The 16,048-nt window shown below is 41.0% G+C and overlaps 1 protein-coding gene across 6 annotated transcripts in view; it reads right to left on the bottom strand.

Moving 5' to 3' along the window:
• The window catches only part of LOC102123033 (E3 SUMO-protein ligase RanBP2), a 70,784-nt gene that overhangs the window by 54,332 nt on the left and 404 nt on the right, over positions 1 to 16,048 (bottom strand). For 4 of the 6 annotated variants that reach the window (XM_005575235.4, XM_045368858.2, XM_005575233.4 and 1 more), the window contains exons 2-4: positions 3,505 to 3,572; positions 1,486 to 1,597; positions 909 to 1,061 (exon numbers count right to left, since the gene is read on the bottom strand). In XM_005575235.4, coding sequence (XP_005575292.3) covers positions 909 to 1,061; positions 1,486 to 1,597; positions 3,505 to 3,572 — 333 coding nt within the window. The remainder of the gene's footprint in view (positions 1 to 908; positions 1,062 to 1,485; positions 1,598 to 3,504; positions 3,573 to 16,048) is intronic. The other 2 variants (XM_015433363.3, XM_065526780.1) reach the window with 1 other exon arrangement.

Raw genomic sequence — 16,048 nt, 5'->3', positions numbered from 1 at the left:
TCTGACATCCAAAATGTTCCAATGAGCATTTCCTTTGAGCATCAGGTCAGTGCTCAAAAAATTTCAGATTTTGGAGCATTTAGGATTTCGGATTTGGAATGCTCAACCTGGGGAAAAATGAAGTAGTATACAGGATCTTTCTGTACAATCTTTGCAACTTCTTGTGCAAAAAAATCTATAATTATTTCAAAATTAAAATTTTTTAAATTTCTATCAGAAACATATAATGGGAGTAGGAGGCTGCTAAAGGCAAATATACATTTATAATTTAATATTGTACATGCACAATAAAATATACATTAATAAACATTACAATATACATTTTAAATGTTTGCCAAACATATTTGTGTAGATTTTCTCCAGAACAGTTAGTTTACTAAGTAACTGTTTACTCTATAAAGAATATCAGAACCAGTCAACACACTGGCAAGAACTTCCTATCATTTTTAGTAATTACATCTTATATACTAGACAAACCACCTTTATCTTTTGCTTGAAAACCTTACTATCTCAAAATATAATCCCTTCTACTTTCAGACAATAGTTATTAGAAAACTGTTCTTTAAAATATCCCTAAACTGTCATCCTGTAGGTAATTTTCACTTAATGAAGCAAAAATTGTACACCAAATTCTTTAATGTAAATCTTAGCTCTACTTAATTTACAGCTACTAAACTGTAAAATCCCTAAAATATTAATTATCCCAGAAGGGTAAATGTCACTTATAAAGTATAAGAATGCCTAATAAGACAGCAGTTACTCAGAAAGGTTTTAATACACTTTTTAAAGAAAAATTTTAAAGGAAACACAAACACCTAGGCTTAAGGTTTGCTACTGAAAAGTAATTTGAACTCCAAATATTAGAAATGGTTATGTCTCAAGTTTTCTCCCTTTAAGTTTTTTTTTACCTTTAGTTTATAAATTGCAGGACTTCCTGGGAAAAGTTTAGCTGCTCTTTCAACCCAGTATTTTGCTCTTCCATCAGTAACATCATTTTTACAAAGCAATTCTGCAATCTTCAACACAAGATCTTTTTGTGTTGGGTTTAATTCCACTGAACGCTAATATCAGAAAAGAAACTAAAGATTAGTAAATTGTATGTATGTATGTAGGAGGATATATACTTATATATAAAGGTTAAAAAATTATCACTCCAACCATTAAAAAATTATACTTCTAGAGAAAACATGTTACTTCAAAGGTGTTAAAGTGCCTTGGAATTTTCTGGAAATTAATCAAATAAAAGTTATATCTGTATCATTTGAATGCAAAAAACACAAAAGAACACCGTGTCTGACCGTTAGACTTACGATTTACAGGTGTTAAACAATTCTAAATCTGTTCCAAGCTGTGTCGCATAATGGTACTGTGATACCAATGCCTGTTTTATCATATTCATAAAATATATTTGACTTACTCATATAAATTTGTCTTGGCATCATGTGTTTGGCTATGCAAAGGCTATATTTGAATCCTATAACTTACCCTGTAACATTCAACAGCTTTGTCTGTGTTTTCTTCCAATTCATAAAGAAGACCCAGAAATCTGTGAGCTTTGGGATCTCTCTCTTGCACATTTATATAAGTACATATGTATCTGTTTTTCAAAATACAAAAGTAAATTAAACTTAGAACTGTACTTTTAAATGCTAACTGAAGAATACATCTTAAACCAAAGCAACCACTAAACTTGTTATATATTGTTACTCAAGACCACCACTATTTATGCAGATAACTCAAAAGTATTCATAGAAAGAAATGGGTAATACTTAAAAACACGTACATAGAGTTGACCACATACTCATTTTACCATTAAATGTCACAATTACCAAATTTTTCTCCAGTGTTATCCACACATAAGAAAGGAACATATAAATTGCTTTTTCTTTCTGATCACATTTTAGTAAAGCACTAACAGTTTTGCAAATACATTAGAAAAGTAATTACAGTAAACATTTTTAAAGTTATCATAATGCAAAATATTAAAGAGCAACAACTTCCCAAACAACAAAGGGAAATATATTTACCCTTTAAGCGAGAAAGTAATTTCTAACAGTACTATATCCAGCTAAAATCAAACAGAAGAAAAATTACTAATTACAGTACCAAATACAGGAAATTTCCATTTCTCAAATCAGGTAACAACTAAAATAAGTAAATATCCTCTAGGTTCCTTGACAGTATTACAATCAGAGAAATTAGGCCAGACCTAAACTAAGGGAGCAAAGTCTCACAGTAAAAAGGTACAAGGGTTAACAGTCACAGTGCTGCTAGTTACATAACTTATGTACCACTATTTTTCCTTTCTTACCAGCATTTCCATCTTTGAATGCCTTTAAAAGCCTGCCTCCCGGCTGGGAGCAATAACACACACCTGTAGTCCCAACACTACAGGAGGCTGAGGCAGGCAGACTTCTGTGCTCAGAAGTTCAAGATCAGCCTGGGCAAAACAGTGAAACCTGTCTCTACCAAAATATGCAAATCTTAGCTAGGTGTGGTGGTGCACATCTGTATCCCCAGCTACTTGGGGCGCTGAGGTGGGAAGATCTCTTGAGCCCGGAAGTCAGAGGTTACAGTGAGCCAAGATGGAGCCAGCCACTGCACTCCAGTCCGGGCAAGAAAGACAGATACTGCCACAAAAAAAAAAAAAAAAAAAATGCCTGCCTCCCTCTTCATTTCCTGATTTAATCCACCCCAAGTCAGGAAATCAGAATCACCAAGCTTCTTATCCCTAGGATAGAGCCTTAGAGCATCACATATTGTGTCAATTAAAGATCTTTTATACGAGCTATTCTCCTGTCTTGCAATTACAGTTTAATTTTTATTCACTGCTATTTCCCATCTGATTAAGGTATCGGATATCTAACCAAAAATAAATTAAGCTATAGGCATGGTCCTCTTTTACTCTAACACAAGACAATTTTTAGAAAAAGTGTTTTAAGGCCGGGCGCGGTGGCTCACGCCTGTAATCCCAGCACTTTGGGAGGCTGAGACGGGCGGATCACGAGGTCAGGAGATCGAGACCATCCTGGCTAACACGGTGAAACCCCGTCTCTACTAAAAAATACAAAAAACTAGCCGGGCGAGGTGGCGGGCGCCTATAGTCCCAGCTACTCGGGAGGCTGAGGCAGGAGAATGGCGTGAACCCGGGAGGCGGAGCTTGCAGTGAGCTGAGATCCGGCCACTGCACTCCAGCCTGGGTGACAGAGCAAGACTCCGTCTCAAAAAAAAAAAAAAAAAGAAAAGAAAAAAAAAAAAGTGTTTTAAGACAAACAATTTCTTGCCCTTGGTATAAACAAACAGCAGCATGCAGAAAACACTAATTACAGTTTCAATCTCAATGGAATCTAGGTTGGTCCTTAGCATCAGTCTGAGTGATAAATCCCTTATTTCAGAATACACTTAGGAAGAACTACTAAAGAACATATTTTTACCTATTTCAAATAAAATGAGAAAAGGCATTGATTTTTAAAAAAACGAATACATGTTACAGTTTGTACTTACTTTTTAGCAAGATCATATTCTTTAGCTTCATAATACAGCTTTGCAAAATAGAATCCTTTCATTGACTTCTAAAAAAATATTGAAAATTGTTTTACTTTTCATACAGAAATATTTTCTAACATTTTTTCAAAAGTAGTAAAAATTTGTCCTAAGTTTATGTTCAGATATGTCGTTTTCATTCATTTAAAAGTTTTTTTAAAAGCCTGAAAAATGCATAATTCCATGTTTTATAATTTCCTGTCATAAAACAAAAAATAGAGCTGGATGCGGTGGCTCATGCCTATAACCCCAGCATTTTGGGAGGCTGAAATGGGCAGATCATCTGAGCTCGGAAGTTTGAGACTAGCGTGGCCAACATGGTGAAACCCCATCTCTACAAAAATACAAAAATTAGCCAGGCACGATGGCGGATGCCTCCCAGCTACTCGGGAGGCTGAGGCACAAGAATCAGTTGAACCCAGGAGACGGAGGTTGCAGTGAGCTGAGATCGTGCCACTGCACTCCAGCCTGGGCAACAGATCAAGACCCCATCTCCAAAAAAAAATACTACTAATAATAAATAAGCTGGGTGCAGTTGGTCACACCTTTAATTCTATTTAACTAACACTTTCAGAGACCAAGGTGGGAGGCCTGCTTTGAGGCCAAGAGTTTGAAACCAGTCTGTGCAACACAACAAAATCCTGTCTCCAGGGGGAAAAAAACAGCCGGGCATAGTGGAGTATGCCTGTGTTCCTAGCTACTCAGAAGGCCAAGACAGGAGAATCACTTGAGCCCAGGAGATTAACTCTGCTGTGAGTTATGACTGTGACACTGCACTCCAGCCTGGGTGACACAGGGAGACCCTGTCTCTAAATAATAAATACATACACACAAAAAATAAATTCAAGAAAGACAGACAGACAACAGAAGTTAAGAATTTTCATCAGCCTTGGAAATCTTGGAAACCCTGTGGTACCACTCTCTCACTCAACAAACAAAAGAAACCAGCTTTCTCGGGGGAGGAAAGGTATTCCAGAAATCTCTTCTCCTACCATGTATAAATCTCTATGGGAAAGAATAAGTAAGTACTTAGGACCTATTAAGGCACTGAGGATTCCCTGGTCCATGTACTGTTCTCCCTACAGATCAGATCAGTATTTTACAGTCAAGTATTCAAAAAGGCAGAAATAAACATTGAATTCTTCAAGTAATAAACAAGGTCCACATCCTGGTTCCTTGGTTACATAAACTCCAAAGTTCAAAATGCTGATACACACCAGGCTGGGTGCGGTGGCTCACACCTGTAATCCCAGTACATTGGGAGACTGAGGCAGGCGGATCACTTGAAGACAAGAGTTCGAGACCAGCCTGGCCAACATGCAGAAACCTCATTTCTACTAAAAATACGAAAATTAGCTGGGTATGGTGGCACACACCTGTAATTCCCGCTGCTCAGGAGGCTGAAGCCAAGAATCGCTTGAACCCAGAAGGCAGAGGCTGCAGTGAGCCAAGATCGCACCACTGAACTCCAGCCTGGGCAACAGAATGACTCCATTTCAAAAAAAAAAAAATGCTGATACAACCAGATTATGTTCCATCCATGTGATAAAGAGTATACAGCTACTCAAACATCTTATTTTTGAAATTCCAAGACCCCAGTGAATGTCCAAAACGATGAACAGTACCAAACCAGGTTGCCATCAATCGAAACATGTTTCCTGTTTGTGTCCTCCACCCACAAATTTAATGTCTTGTCCATCTTAACTAAGCACTTATCACACACTGTGGCTGTAACTTTTGCAGTTTGGGGTGTCACAACAAAACTAGCACAAATTTCTTTTTCCTTCTTCACAATTTCATGGACAAAAGATTTGTTCTTACCATAGATCTTAGCAAGCCCAGTACATGATCTTTTTTCTTTCCTAAGTCAAAAACTCACCTTTTCACTTAAAGGAAGAACTGTATGGCTTCTCTCTGGCATATGTGAATTGCCAGCATTGCTACTCTTGCTCTTTGGTGCCATTTTAAATAGCATAAGGGTTACCTGAACACAAGCACTGCAATACTCCAACAGTTGATCTGATAACTGAGATGGCTAGTATGTAATTAGCGGGTGGGGAGCACATACAGCGTGAATATGTTGGACAAAGGGATGATTCGTGTCCTGGGTAGGACGCAGCAGGCTGTGAAATTTTATCATATTATTCAGAACGATTTGCAATTTAAAACTTATGAAAGGTTTAATCTTCCATTCAATTTTTTTTTTTTTTTTTTTGAGATGCAGTCTCGCTCTGTCGCCCAGGCTGGAGTGCAGTGGCGCAATCTCGGCTCACTGCAAGCTCCGCCTCCTGGGTTCACGCCATTCTCCTGCCTCAACCTCCAGAGTAGCTGGGACTACAGGCGCCTGCCACCTCGCCCAGCTAATTTTTTTTTGTATTTTTAGTAGAAACGGGGTTTCACCGTGTTAGCCAGGATGGTCTAGATCTCCTGACCTCGTGATCCGCCCGCCTCAGCCTCCCAAAGTGCTGGGATTACAGGCGTGAGCCACCACGCCCGGCCTCATTCAATATTTTTGGACCATGGGTGACGCAGGTAAGTAAAACTACGTAAGGCAATACTGTGGATAAGAAGGGACTACTGTACCATCAACGAGCACTCAGAAAAGGAAGTTAAGAAAGCAATTCCATTTACAATCACATCTAAAAGAAAAAATGCCTGGGAATAAATGTAAACGAGGTGAAATACTTGTACGTTTAAATTATAAAACGGTGCTCAAGGCCAGGCTAACACCTGCAATCCCAGCACTTTGGGAGGCCTCAGCAGGGGATCACTTGAGCCCAAGGGTTCGGGGCCAGCCTAGGCAACATGGAAAAACTCTGCATCTACTAAAAATGCAAAATAAATATCCAGGCATGGCAGCATTTGCCTGTAGTCCCAGCTACTCCAGAGACTGAGGCAGGAGGATGGCTTGAGCCCGGGGAGTCAGGGCTGCAGTGAGCAGTGATAGCACTACTGCACTCAAGCCTGGGTGACACAGCCAAACCCTGTCTAAACAAAAACAAAAACAAAACTGCTCAAAGAATTTAACAGACCTAAATAAATGTAAAGACATCTATGTTCATACATAGGAAGACTTAATATTGTTGAGCTGTCAATATTCTCCAAAGTGAGCTACAGATTCAATGCAATCCCTATTTCCCAAATTTGGAATCCCAAAACTCCAATGGTCACTTCTACAGAAATGGAAAAGCCAATCCTCAAACTCAGATGAGATTGCAAAGTGCCCAAAAGCCAAACTCTTAAAAAAGAACAAACTTGGAGGAACTCACACTTCTCAATTTCAAAACTTACCACAAAGCTACAACAATCAAAACAGTGTCATACGGCATAAAGATACACACAGACCAATAAAACAGAATTGAGAGTTCAGAAATAAACCCATAAATCTATGGCCAGTTGGTGCTGACAAGGGACCCAAGTCCATTAAATAAGGAAACAACAGTCTCTATAAAAATGGTGAAGGTACAACGAAATTTCCACATGCAAAAGAATAAAGTTGGACCCTACCACACTCTATATACAAAAATGACCCCAAAATGGACCAACAACTTAAATATAAGAGCAAAAAGCACAACACTCTAAGAAAAACAGGGTAAATCTTCATGACCCAGGATTTAGCAATGTATTCTTAGATATGACACCAAAAGCACAAGAAACAAACAAAAAAAAACCCAGATAAAATGGATTTAATTAAAATTATTCTGTAGCCTGGCATGGTGGCTCACGCCTGTAATCCCAGCACTTTGGGAGGCCAAGGTAGGTGGATCACCTGAGGTTGGGGGTTCAAGACCAACCTAACCAACATGGAGAAACCCTGTCTCTACTAAAAACACAAAATTAGCCAGCCATGGTGGCGCATGCCTGTAATCGCAGCTGCTCAGGAGGCTGAAGCAGGAGAATCGCTTGAACCTGGAAGGCAGAGGTTGCGACGAGCCAGGATGGTGCCACTGAACTCCAGCCTGGGCAACAAGAGTGAAACTGCATCTCAAAAAAAAAAAAAATTATTCTGCAAAACCTACAGAATGGGAGAAAATATTCGGAAACCACATATGTGACAAGGGTTTAATATTCAGAATATATTAAGAATTTTTACAATTCAACAAAAAAGACACCCCAATTAAAAAACCCAAGTCATAAAAGTAGTAGAATACACTAAAAAAAAATTAAAAATAAATAAAATAAAAGCCCAAATCAAAGGACTTGAATAGGCCAGGCTGGTGGCTCATGCCTGTAATCCCAGCACTTTGGGAGGCTGTGGGAGACTAGCCTGGGCAACATGGCAAAACCCAGCCTCTACCAAAAAAAAAAAAGAACATCACCCAGGCGTGGTGGCACATGCCTATACTACGCGGGAGGCTGAGGCGAGAGGGTTGCTTGAACCCAAGAGGTCAAGGCTGTAACCCTAGCCTGGGCGACAGAGCGAGAGCCTGATTTTTTTTTTAAAAAAGGACTTGAATAAACATTTCTATAAGGACATATACAAATGGCCAATAAACCATGAGAACATTCTCAACATCATGATTCATTAGAATATGCAAATCAAAACCACAATGAGATATCACTTCACACCTATCCCAGCCGATACAATCAAAAAGAATAGAAACTAAGTGTTGACAAAGATGTAGAGAAATTGGAACTCTCATACATTGCTGGTGGGAATGTAAAATAGTGCAGCCACTATGGAAAACAATTTAGGGGTTCCTCATAAAGCTAAACATAAAATGTTTCCATATGATCCAGCAATTCTACTGCTAGGTATATAACCAAGGAAACTGAGAGCAGGTACTCAAGATACTGTTCGCCAGTGTTGACTGCATTATTTGCAAGTCAAAAGAAGGAAACAACCCAGGTATCCAATGACACATGAAGAGGTAAATGAAATGTGGAATATATATACAATAGACTATTATTCGGCTATAAAAAGGAATGAAATTCTGGCACATGCTATAAAACATATGAACCCTGAAAACATGGTAAGTGAAATGAGCCAGACACAAAAGCACAAATACTATATAACCCTATTAATATGAAATATCCAGAATAGGCAAAGTCATGACAAACAAAGTAGGCAGAGGTTTCCAGGGACTGCAGAAAAGAGGACCTGTAGAGTTACTACTAAATAGCTACAGGATCTCTGTAATAGAATCTTTTGAAAATAGACAGTGGTGATGTCTAAACAACACTGTAAATGTAGTTAATGTCACCAAATTGCACAACTAAAAATGGTTAAAATGGCAAATTGTTATAGTTTTCTACAACTTAAAAAATTAATATGTAATACACCAAAAATCAAGTAATTGTACACTTTAAATGGATTAATTGTATGGTATATCAATTCTACCTTAATAAAGTTGATTTTTTAAAAAAACTATGTCAAAAAGTGACACTCAGAGCTGGGAGTGTAGCTCACATCTGTAATCCCAGCACTTTGGGAGGCCAAAGCAGGCAAATCACTTAATCCCAGGAGTTTGAGACCAGCCTGAGCAACATGGCAGATTCTGTGACACTCAGAAAACTATTCCAAGTGATCCTGGTATGACAGTATTTTGACTGTCCATCCTAAACAGAATACATCTTAAAAGTAAAAAACTGTAAGCGGCTGGGCGCGGGGGCTCATGTCTGTAATCCCAGCACTCTGGGAGGCCGAGGCGGGCGGATCATGAGGTCTGGAGATCTAGACCATCCTGACCAACACGGTGAAACCCTGTCTCTACTGAAAATACAAAAAAATTAGCCGGGCGTGGTGGCAGGCGCCTGTAACCCCAGCTACTTGGGAGGCTGAGGCAGGAGAACAGCGTGAACCCGGGATGCGGAGGTTGCAGTGAGCCAAGATGGCTACACTGCACTCCAGTCTGGCAACAGAGCAAGACTCCATCTCAAAAAAATAAATAAAATAAAAAGAACTATAAGCAATCTTAAACTTCACTTAGTATTCTTAACAAAGACTTGAGAAAACAGGTTAAGAACTGAACTGCAATTAAACACAAATACTTTTTAAAGCAAGGAAGAGAATACATAAGAACTGGGTACACAGTCTCCCCTCCCCATTAAATGCACAAATTTAAAAGATACAGGAGAAAATATGTGACAAAAATAATACACAATAGTCAGGACAGCATGTAAAGAAACAAGAGCTTGTTTCCCCCTCTCTTTTTTCGACATGGAGTCTCGCTCTGTTGCCAGGCTGGAGAACAATGGCTTGATCTCAGCTCACTGCAACTTCCGCCTCCCTGGTACAAGCTGGGACTACAGGCGCACGCCACCACACCCAGCTAATTTTTGTATTTTTAGTAGAGATGGGGGTTTCACCATGTTGGCCAAGATGGTCTCGATCTCTCGACCCCATGATCTGACCTCCTCCACCTCCCAAAGTGCAAGTATTACAGGCGTGAGCCACCGTGTCCGGCCAGTTCCCCCTTTTCAAAATGAAGAAACAGATTCAAGGTACAACGCGAACACATAATAGAAAAATAATTCCATTACCTTCTTTGCTTCCAACTATGTTATTAAAGTAGACAATCTTAAGATAAACAACTTTATAAATTATTTTTCTATATTCTATTTTGCCTCTAACCTCATTTTACAAGGGAACTGAAGCTCAAACAGGTAAGTGCCGTGTTTAAAGATATACAGCTAGGAAGCAGCAGAGCCCATGTTATGTAAACAGGACAATACTTGATTCAAGCAGTACTTCTTTCCATGACAGCAGATGTCACTATAAGCAAATACCTGAATTCACTTAAGCTGCCAAATATCAAGAACTGATGTAGGGCTGACAACAGGAACAGTCAGACCCTAAGAGACACCACATCATCTCTATCTTGCACAGTCAAATGGATTCCTCTACCCCTAAAATCCTCCAAAAAAGCTGCTGTTCTCAGCAAACCCATCTGATCAGATCCAAATCTGTGAAGTTCCAACAAGGGTGAAGGCAGTGATTATATAGGACAATGAAGAAAAGTCTAGGCCGGGCGCAGTGGCTCACGCCTGTAATCCCAGCACTTTCGGAGGCCGAGACGGGCGGATCACAAGGTCAGGAGATAGAGACCATCCTGGCTAACACGGCGAAACCCCGTCTCTACTAAAAACACAAAAAATTAGCCGGGCGAGGTGGCGGCGCCTGTGGTCCCAGCTACTCAGGAGGCTGAGGCAGGAGAATGGCGGGAACCCGGGAGGCGGAGCTTGCAGTGAGCTGAGATCGCGCCACTGCACTCCAGCCTGGGTGACAGAGCGAAACTCCGTCTCAAAAAAAAAAAAAAAAAAAAAAAAGAAAAGTCTATATAGTGAACCATGAGTTCCCCAATCTACTTCCCCTGGAACATAACGGTAAATCTCTCAAAAGGCAGAACAAAAAGAGGAGGAGGCTGGGTGCGGTGGCTCACACCTGTAATCCCAGCACTTTGGGAGGCCAAGGTGGGCAGATCACGAGGTCAGGAGATCAAGACCATCCTGGATAACAAGGTGAAACCCCGTCACTACTAAAAATACAAAAAAATTAGCCGGGTGCGGTGGCAGGCGCCTGTAGTCCCAGCTACTTGGGAGGCAGAGGCAAGAGAATGGCGTGAACCTGGGAGGTGGAGCTTGCAGTGAGCTGAGATTGCACACTGCACTCCAGCCTGGGTAACAGAGCGAGACTCCGTCTCAAAAAAGAAAAAGAAAAAAAAAAAAAGGAGGAGAATAAGAGAAAAATTAGAGAAACTCCAACTTTCAGGTAAACATCATAAAAAAAAAAGCTAAGAAATGGTCAAAGAAATAATACAAGAAATGTTACAGAACTGAAAGAAATGAGTTCCCAATTGAAAGGACACTTCCAGAAAACCTTTAAGTTACCAAGAACAAGAATCTCATGGGACTTCTAACAGAACTTCTAGAAAATGGAGCAATGATCTCAAAATCGAGAAAAAAATTATTTCAAGCTCAGAATTCGATAACCAAATGATCAACTAAATTAAGTAAAGATGTTTTGCAGGCATACCATTAGTTTCAAGACCAGCCTGACCAACATGGTGAAATCCCATCTCTACTAAAAAGAAAACAATTAGCCGGGCATGGTAGCGCACACCTGTAATCCCGCTATTCAGGAGGCTGAGGCAGGAGAATCCCTTGAACCCGGGAGAAGGAGGCTGCAGTGAGCCGAGACCACCCCACTGCACTCCAGTCTAGGCAATAGAGCAAGACTCCGTATCAAAAAAAAAAAAAAAAAACACACACACAACAAAACAAAAACCTCTCATCCACTTTTCCTCAAAGCAAGTGAGGCTATGCTACACCAAAACAAAGAAAGTAAATCAAGAGGACACGAGATACAAGAAATAAAGTGTCTAACTCAGAAAAGAGGTGAAGGGACTTCTCAAGCTGATGACAAAGGGAAGTCCCAAGAGCACAGCTGTATAGTAAAGAGGAAGAAAAACCAGTCCGGGTTGGAGGAGTCTGTTAGTAAGGGTATCTTAGGTAGAAAGACAATCAATCAAGCAATGTTTTAAGCTGAAATTGATGGGATTATGTGACTAGTATGACCACATTTGAGGGTTTAAATTGCTGAGTTTAAGTAAACAAGGAGTAACACAACATAAACAAACCAAAAAATAAAGCAATTATTCAGTCCAGGAAAAACAAAACTGCATAACAGGGGCAATTCAAATGCAAAAATATTTACCTTATGATATTTATATAAATGTGAAATATTCATTTAAACAAAAACTGCAATAACAGTACTGAAAGAATGAGGGGCAAACCAAAGTGTCTGAGGACAGTTTGGGAGGAGCATAGTAGAAAGTCAGTAGAAAATGTCTAAAATGGGGCTGGGCGCGGTGGCTCACACCTGTAATCCCAGCACTTTGGGAGGCCGAGGTGGGCGGATTACGAGGTCAGGAGATCAAGACCATCCTGGCTAACACGGTGACACCCCGTCTCTACTGAAAATACAAAAAAAAATTAGCTGGGCATTGCGGCGGGTGCCTGTAGTCCCAGCTACTCGGGAGGCTGAGGCAGGAGAACGGCATGAACCCGGGAGGTGGAGTTTGCAGTGAGCCAAGATCGTGCCACCGCACTCCAGCCTGGGCAATAGAGCGAGACTCTGCCCCAAAAAAGAAAAAGTCCAAAATGGGAGACAGGGAATTAAAAATAACAAAAGTATATATGTGTGTTGCTCAGAAGTATGAAGTATAGATGTAAAGGGCAGAAAAAACAACTAACAGCTGTCAAAGGCGCCTGCTTGTAGTCCTAGGTACTCAGGAAACAGAGGTAGGAAGATCATTTATGCCCAAAAATTTGATGCCAGCCTGGGCAACACAGCAAGACCCTATTCTAAAAAAAAAAATAATAATAATAATAATAATAATAAGAGCTGTCAAGTAGCCTTTGAGAAGTAGGAAGCAGCTGCAGAAGAAGAAACCAACTTGACAGAACCTAGAAAAACTAAACAGAAGCCATATGGAAAAAGAAAAACTAGAGAAAGAATTATATATTTTTTTTAATTTTTTTTTTTTTTTTTTTTTGAGACAAGAGTCTTGCTCTGTCACACAGGCTGGAGTGCAGTGGCGCAATCTCTTCTCACCGCAACGTCCGCCTCCAGGGTTCAAGCAATTCTCCTGTCTCAGCCTCCCAAGTAGCTGGGACTACAGGCGCCTGCCACCACGCCCGGCTAATTTTTGTTATTTTTAATAGAGACGGATTTTCACCATATTGGTCAGGCTGGTCTCTCGGCCTCCGAAAGTGCTTGAATTACAGGCGAATAATATTTTTAAGAAGGGCAAAAGCACGTGAGGAGAGTAGAAAAATGGCAAAACAAAGAGGAGACTAACAAATGAAAGCACAATGGAAGACTAGAAAGATAAGATACACAGACACATCATCACACTCCAAAACTCAGACATTCTAGAAAGCATGGTCAGTTCACAGATGGCCAGCCTCTGCCAAACTGGGGGAGAATACTAACCTCTTTATATTCTTCACAGACACTGCCTCTTCTCCCTCCATTCTTTACCTTCTATCCAAGCGCACTGTTTTGTCATTTCACTCAAACCTAACTTTATAGAATAGCTTCACATGTTCCAAAGTTACTCACTAGCTAATCCATATTCCACTGAAATCCCCCAAATTCTAATGTAAATGACTTTCAATTTGTTTGGGGGAAAAAAAATATTCTTTAAGTGTAAAGAGAGAAGTGGTCATAACAATGAATCCTCAAAATTTTGCCACCACTCCACTTTATTTAATGGAAAAGTTATGTAGTTGAAAGAACATTCTAACTTCTGTCTAGACCAGTGGTTTTTAATCTTTTGGAAGCCAAGGTCCCCCCTAAGAATCTCAGAAAGGCTCTAAGCTTGCTTTTTTTTTTTTTTAAGCTTGTTTAAAAAAAAAAAAAAAAAAACAGGCTGAGCAGAGTGGCTCACACCTGTAATCTCAGCACCTGGGGCCAAGGCGGGAGGATCACTCGAGCCCAGGAGTTGGAGACCAGCCTGGGTAACATAGTAAGACCCCGTCTCTACATTAAAGAAAAAAGTTAGCCGGGCATGGTGGTGCATGCCTGTAGCTGGCATGCCTGTAGTCTCAGCTACCCAGGAGGCTAAGGTGGGAGAATGGATTGAGTCCAGGACGTCAACGCTACAGTGAGCCATGATCCCGCCACAGCACTCCAGCCTGGGAGATAGAAAGAGACCTTGTCTCAAAAATAAAATAATGGATGTTGCAGTGGCTCACGCCTGGAATCCCAACACTTTGGGAGGTGGAGGCAGGGAAATCACTTGAGCCCAGGAGTTCGAGAACAGCCTGGGCAACATGGTGAAATCCAGTCTCTACCAAAAATACAAAACAAAACAAAAAAAAAACAAGCCGGTGTGGTGGGTGCACCTGTGGTACCAACTACTCGGGAGACTGAGGTGGGAGGACCGCTTGAGCTGGGGAGGCGCAAGTTGCAGTGAGTCGAGATAGCGCCACTGCATCCAGCTGGGTGACAAGAGTGAGTGAGACCCCACCTCAAAAAAAAAAAACCATAAAAATTAAAGTCTTTAATTTCAGGAGTTACTGGAACCCTCAATAAGGTCTGTTTTAGACTCTATCACCACGTTCATATTTATGACTACGCCAGCAGTTTGAAATTACAATGTACAAGTAGGTATCTATTCCTCCTCTCTGGAGGAACAGGCTGTAACTTACTCCACTGTTCCCAAGAGAAACTAAATCAGAACCACTGCCAAAATTCTGCTGCACTTCCTATTTGACCCTGAACAGGTATCTTTAATCTCTACAGGTCTCAATATCCACAGGGCTGCTGGAAGCACAAAATAAGATAACCTACACTTAGTTATGATAAAAGACACAATTGTGCTGCTATTATAATCATGGTCATCCGTGAGTTTCCGTTTGTTTTTTTGGTTTTTTTGTTTTTAATTTTTATTTTTGATGGAGTCTCCCTCTGTCGCCCAAGCTGGAGAGCAGTGGCACGATATCGGCTCACTGGAACCTCCGCCTGCCAGGTTCAAGCGACTCTCCTGCCTCAGCCTCCGGAGTACCTGGGACTACGAGCGTGCGCCACCACGCCCGGCTTTTTTTTTTTTTTTTTTTTTTGGATTTTTAGTAGAGACGGTGTTTCAACATGTTAGCCAGGTTGGTCTCGAACTCCTGACCTCAGGCAATCCGCCCTCCTTGGACTCCCAAAGTGGTGGGATTACAGGCGTGAGCCACCGGGCCCCGCCAATATCCTTTTAACATCAACAATAAAAACAGTGACTTGTAGCTAACATTCAGTGCTATGTATCAAGCACAACCCTAAATGTTTAAAATGGATCCTATCAAATTCTATCAATGTTACAACTCCACCTATGGATGGAAAGTGCAACTGGCCCCAAATACCCAGCTTATGAACGACAGGGCTGATTATTCAAGCCAAAGCAAACTGACTCAACATTCTGTGCACATCCACCTTTAATAGCTTCTTCCGTCACTCTTTAGATCCAATTGCTAAAGTCTTACTGAATCCAAAACAGATCACATTATTTACCTATAAAGAGGAAAAATATCCTAAGAACATTTGTGGAAAAGGTTAAAAATTGTAAGCCATACTAACGATTTATAAGAAATTTATAATTTTTTTTTTTAAAGCAAAAGCACCTACCAAACTGTTCTGGGGGTGGGGGAGGTGAGTATGAGGAGTGGAGCTGGACCCTTATAAAGGGACAGCGACAAACATCTCATACTCAAAACAAGGGGACTTCGCGTGTCATTTGCGCCGTCGGGCCGTTGCAAACGTTCGCGCTGAGATCCCTACGTTGTCACTCGTCACAGCCGCCAAAGCGCACCCGGGAGCTGCGTCAGTCCCCACTGGGTTCCCCCAGGCCAAGGAGGTACGACCTCCGCCGCAACACGTAAAATGTCCGGGGGATGGGAAGAATCCCGCCGACATAGCACCCGGGTGCCCAAGCCCCCCGAGAACTAGGCCGCGCGGGTACTACGCGGCGCGCGACCGGCCAGAAAGCCCGGGCCAGGGCGGGCCCACGAGCGAGGA

Source organism: Macaca fascicularis, chromosome 13 (genome assembly GCF_037993035.2).
Source record: "Macaca fascicularis isolate 582-1 chromosome 13, T2T-MFA8v1.1".
In the NCBI taxonomy this organism is placed as follows: domain Eukaryota; kingdom Metazoa; phylum Chordata; class Mammalia; order Primates; family Cercopithecidae; genus Macaca; species Macaca fascicularis.
The sequence above is the reverse complement of the archived record's forward strand: the minus strand, read 5'-3'. Positions and strand labels throughout refer to the sequence as shown.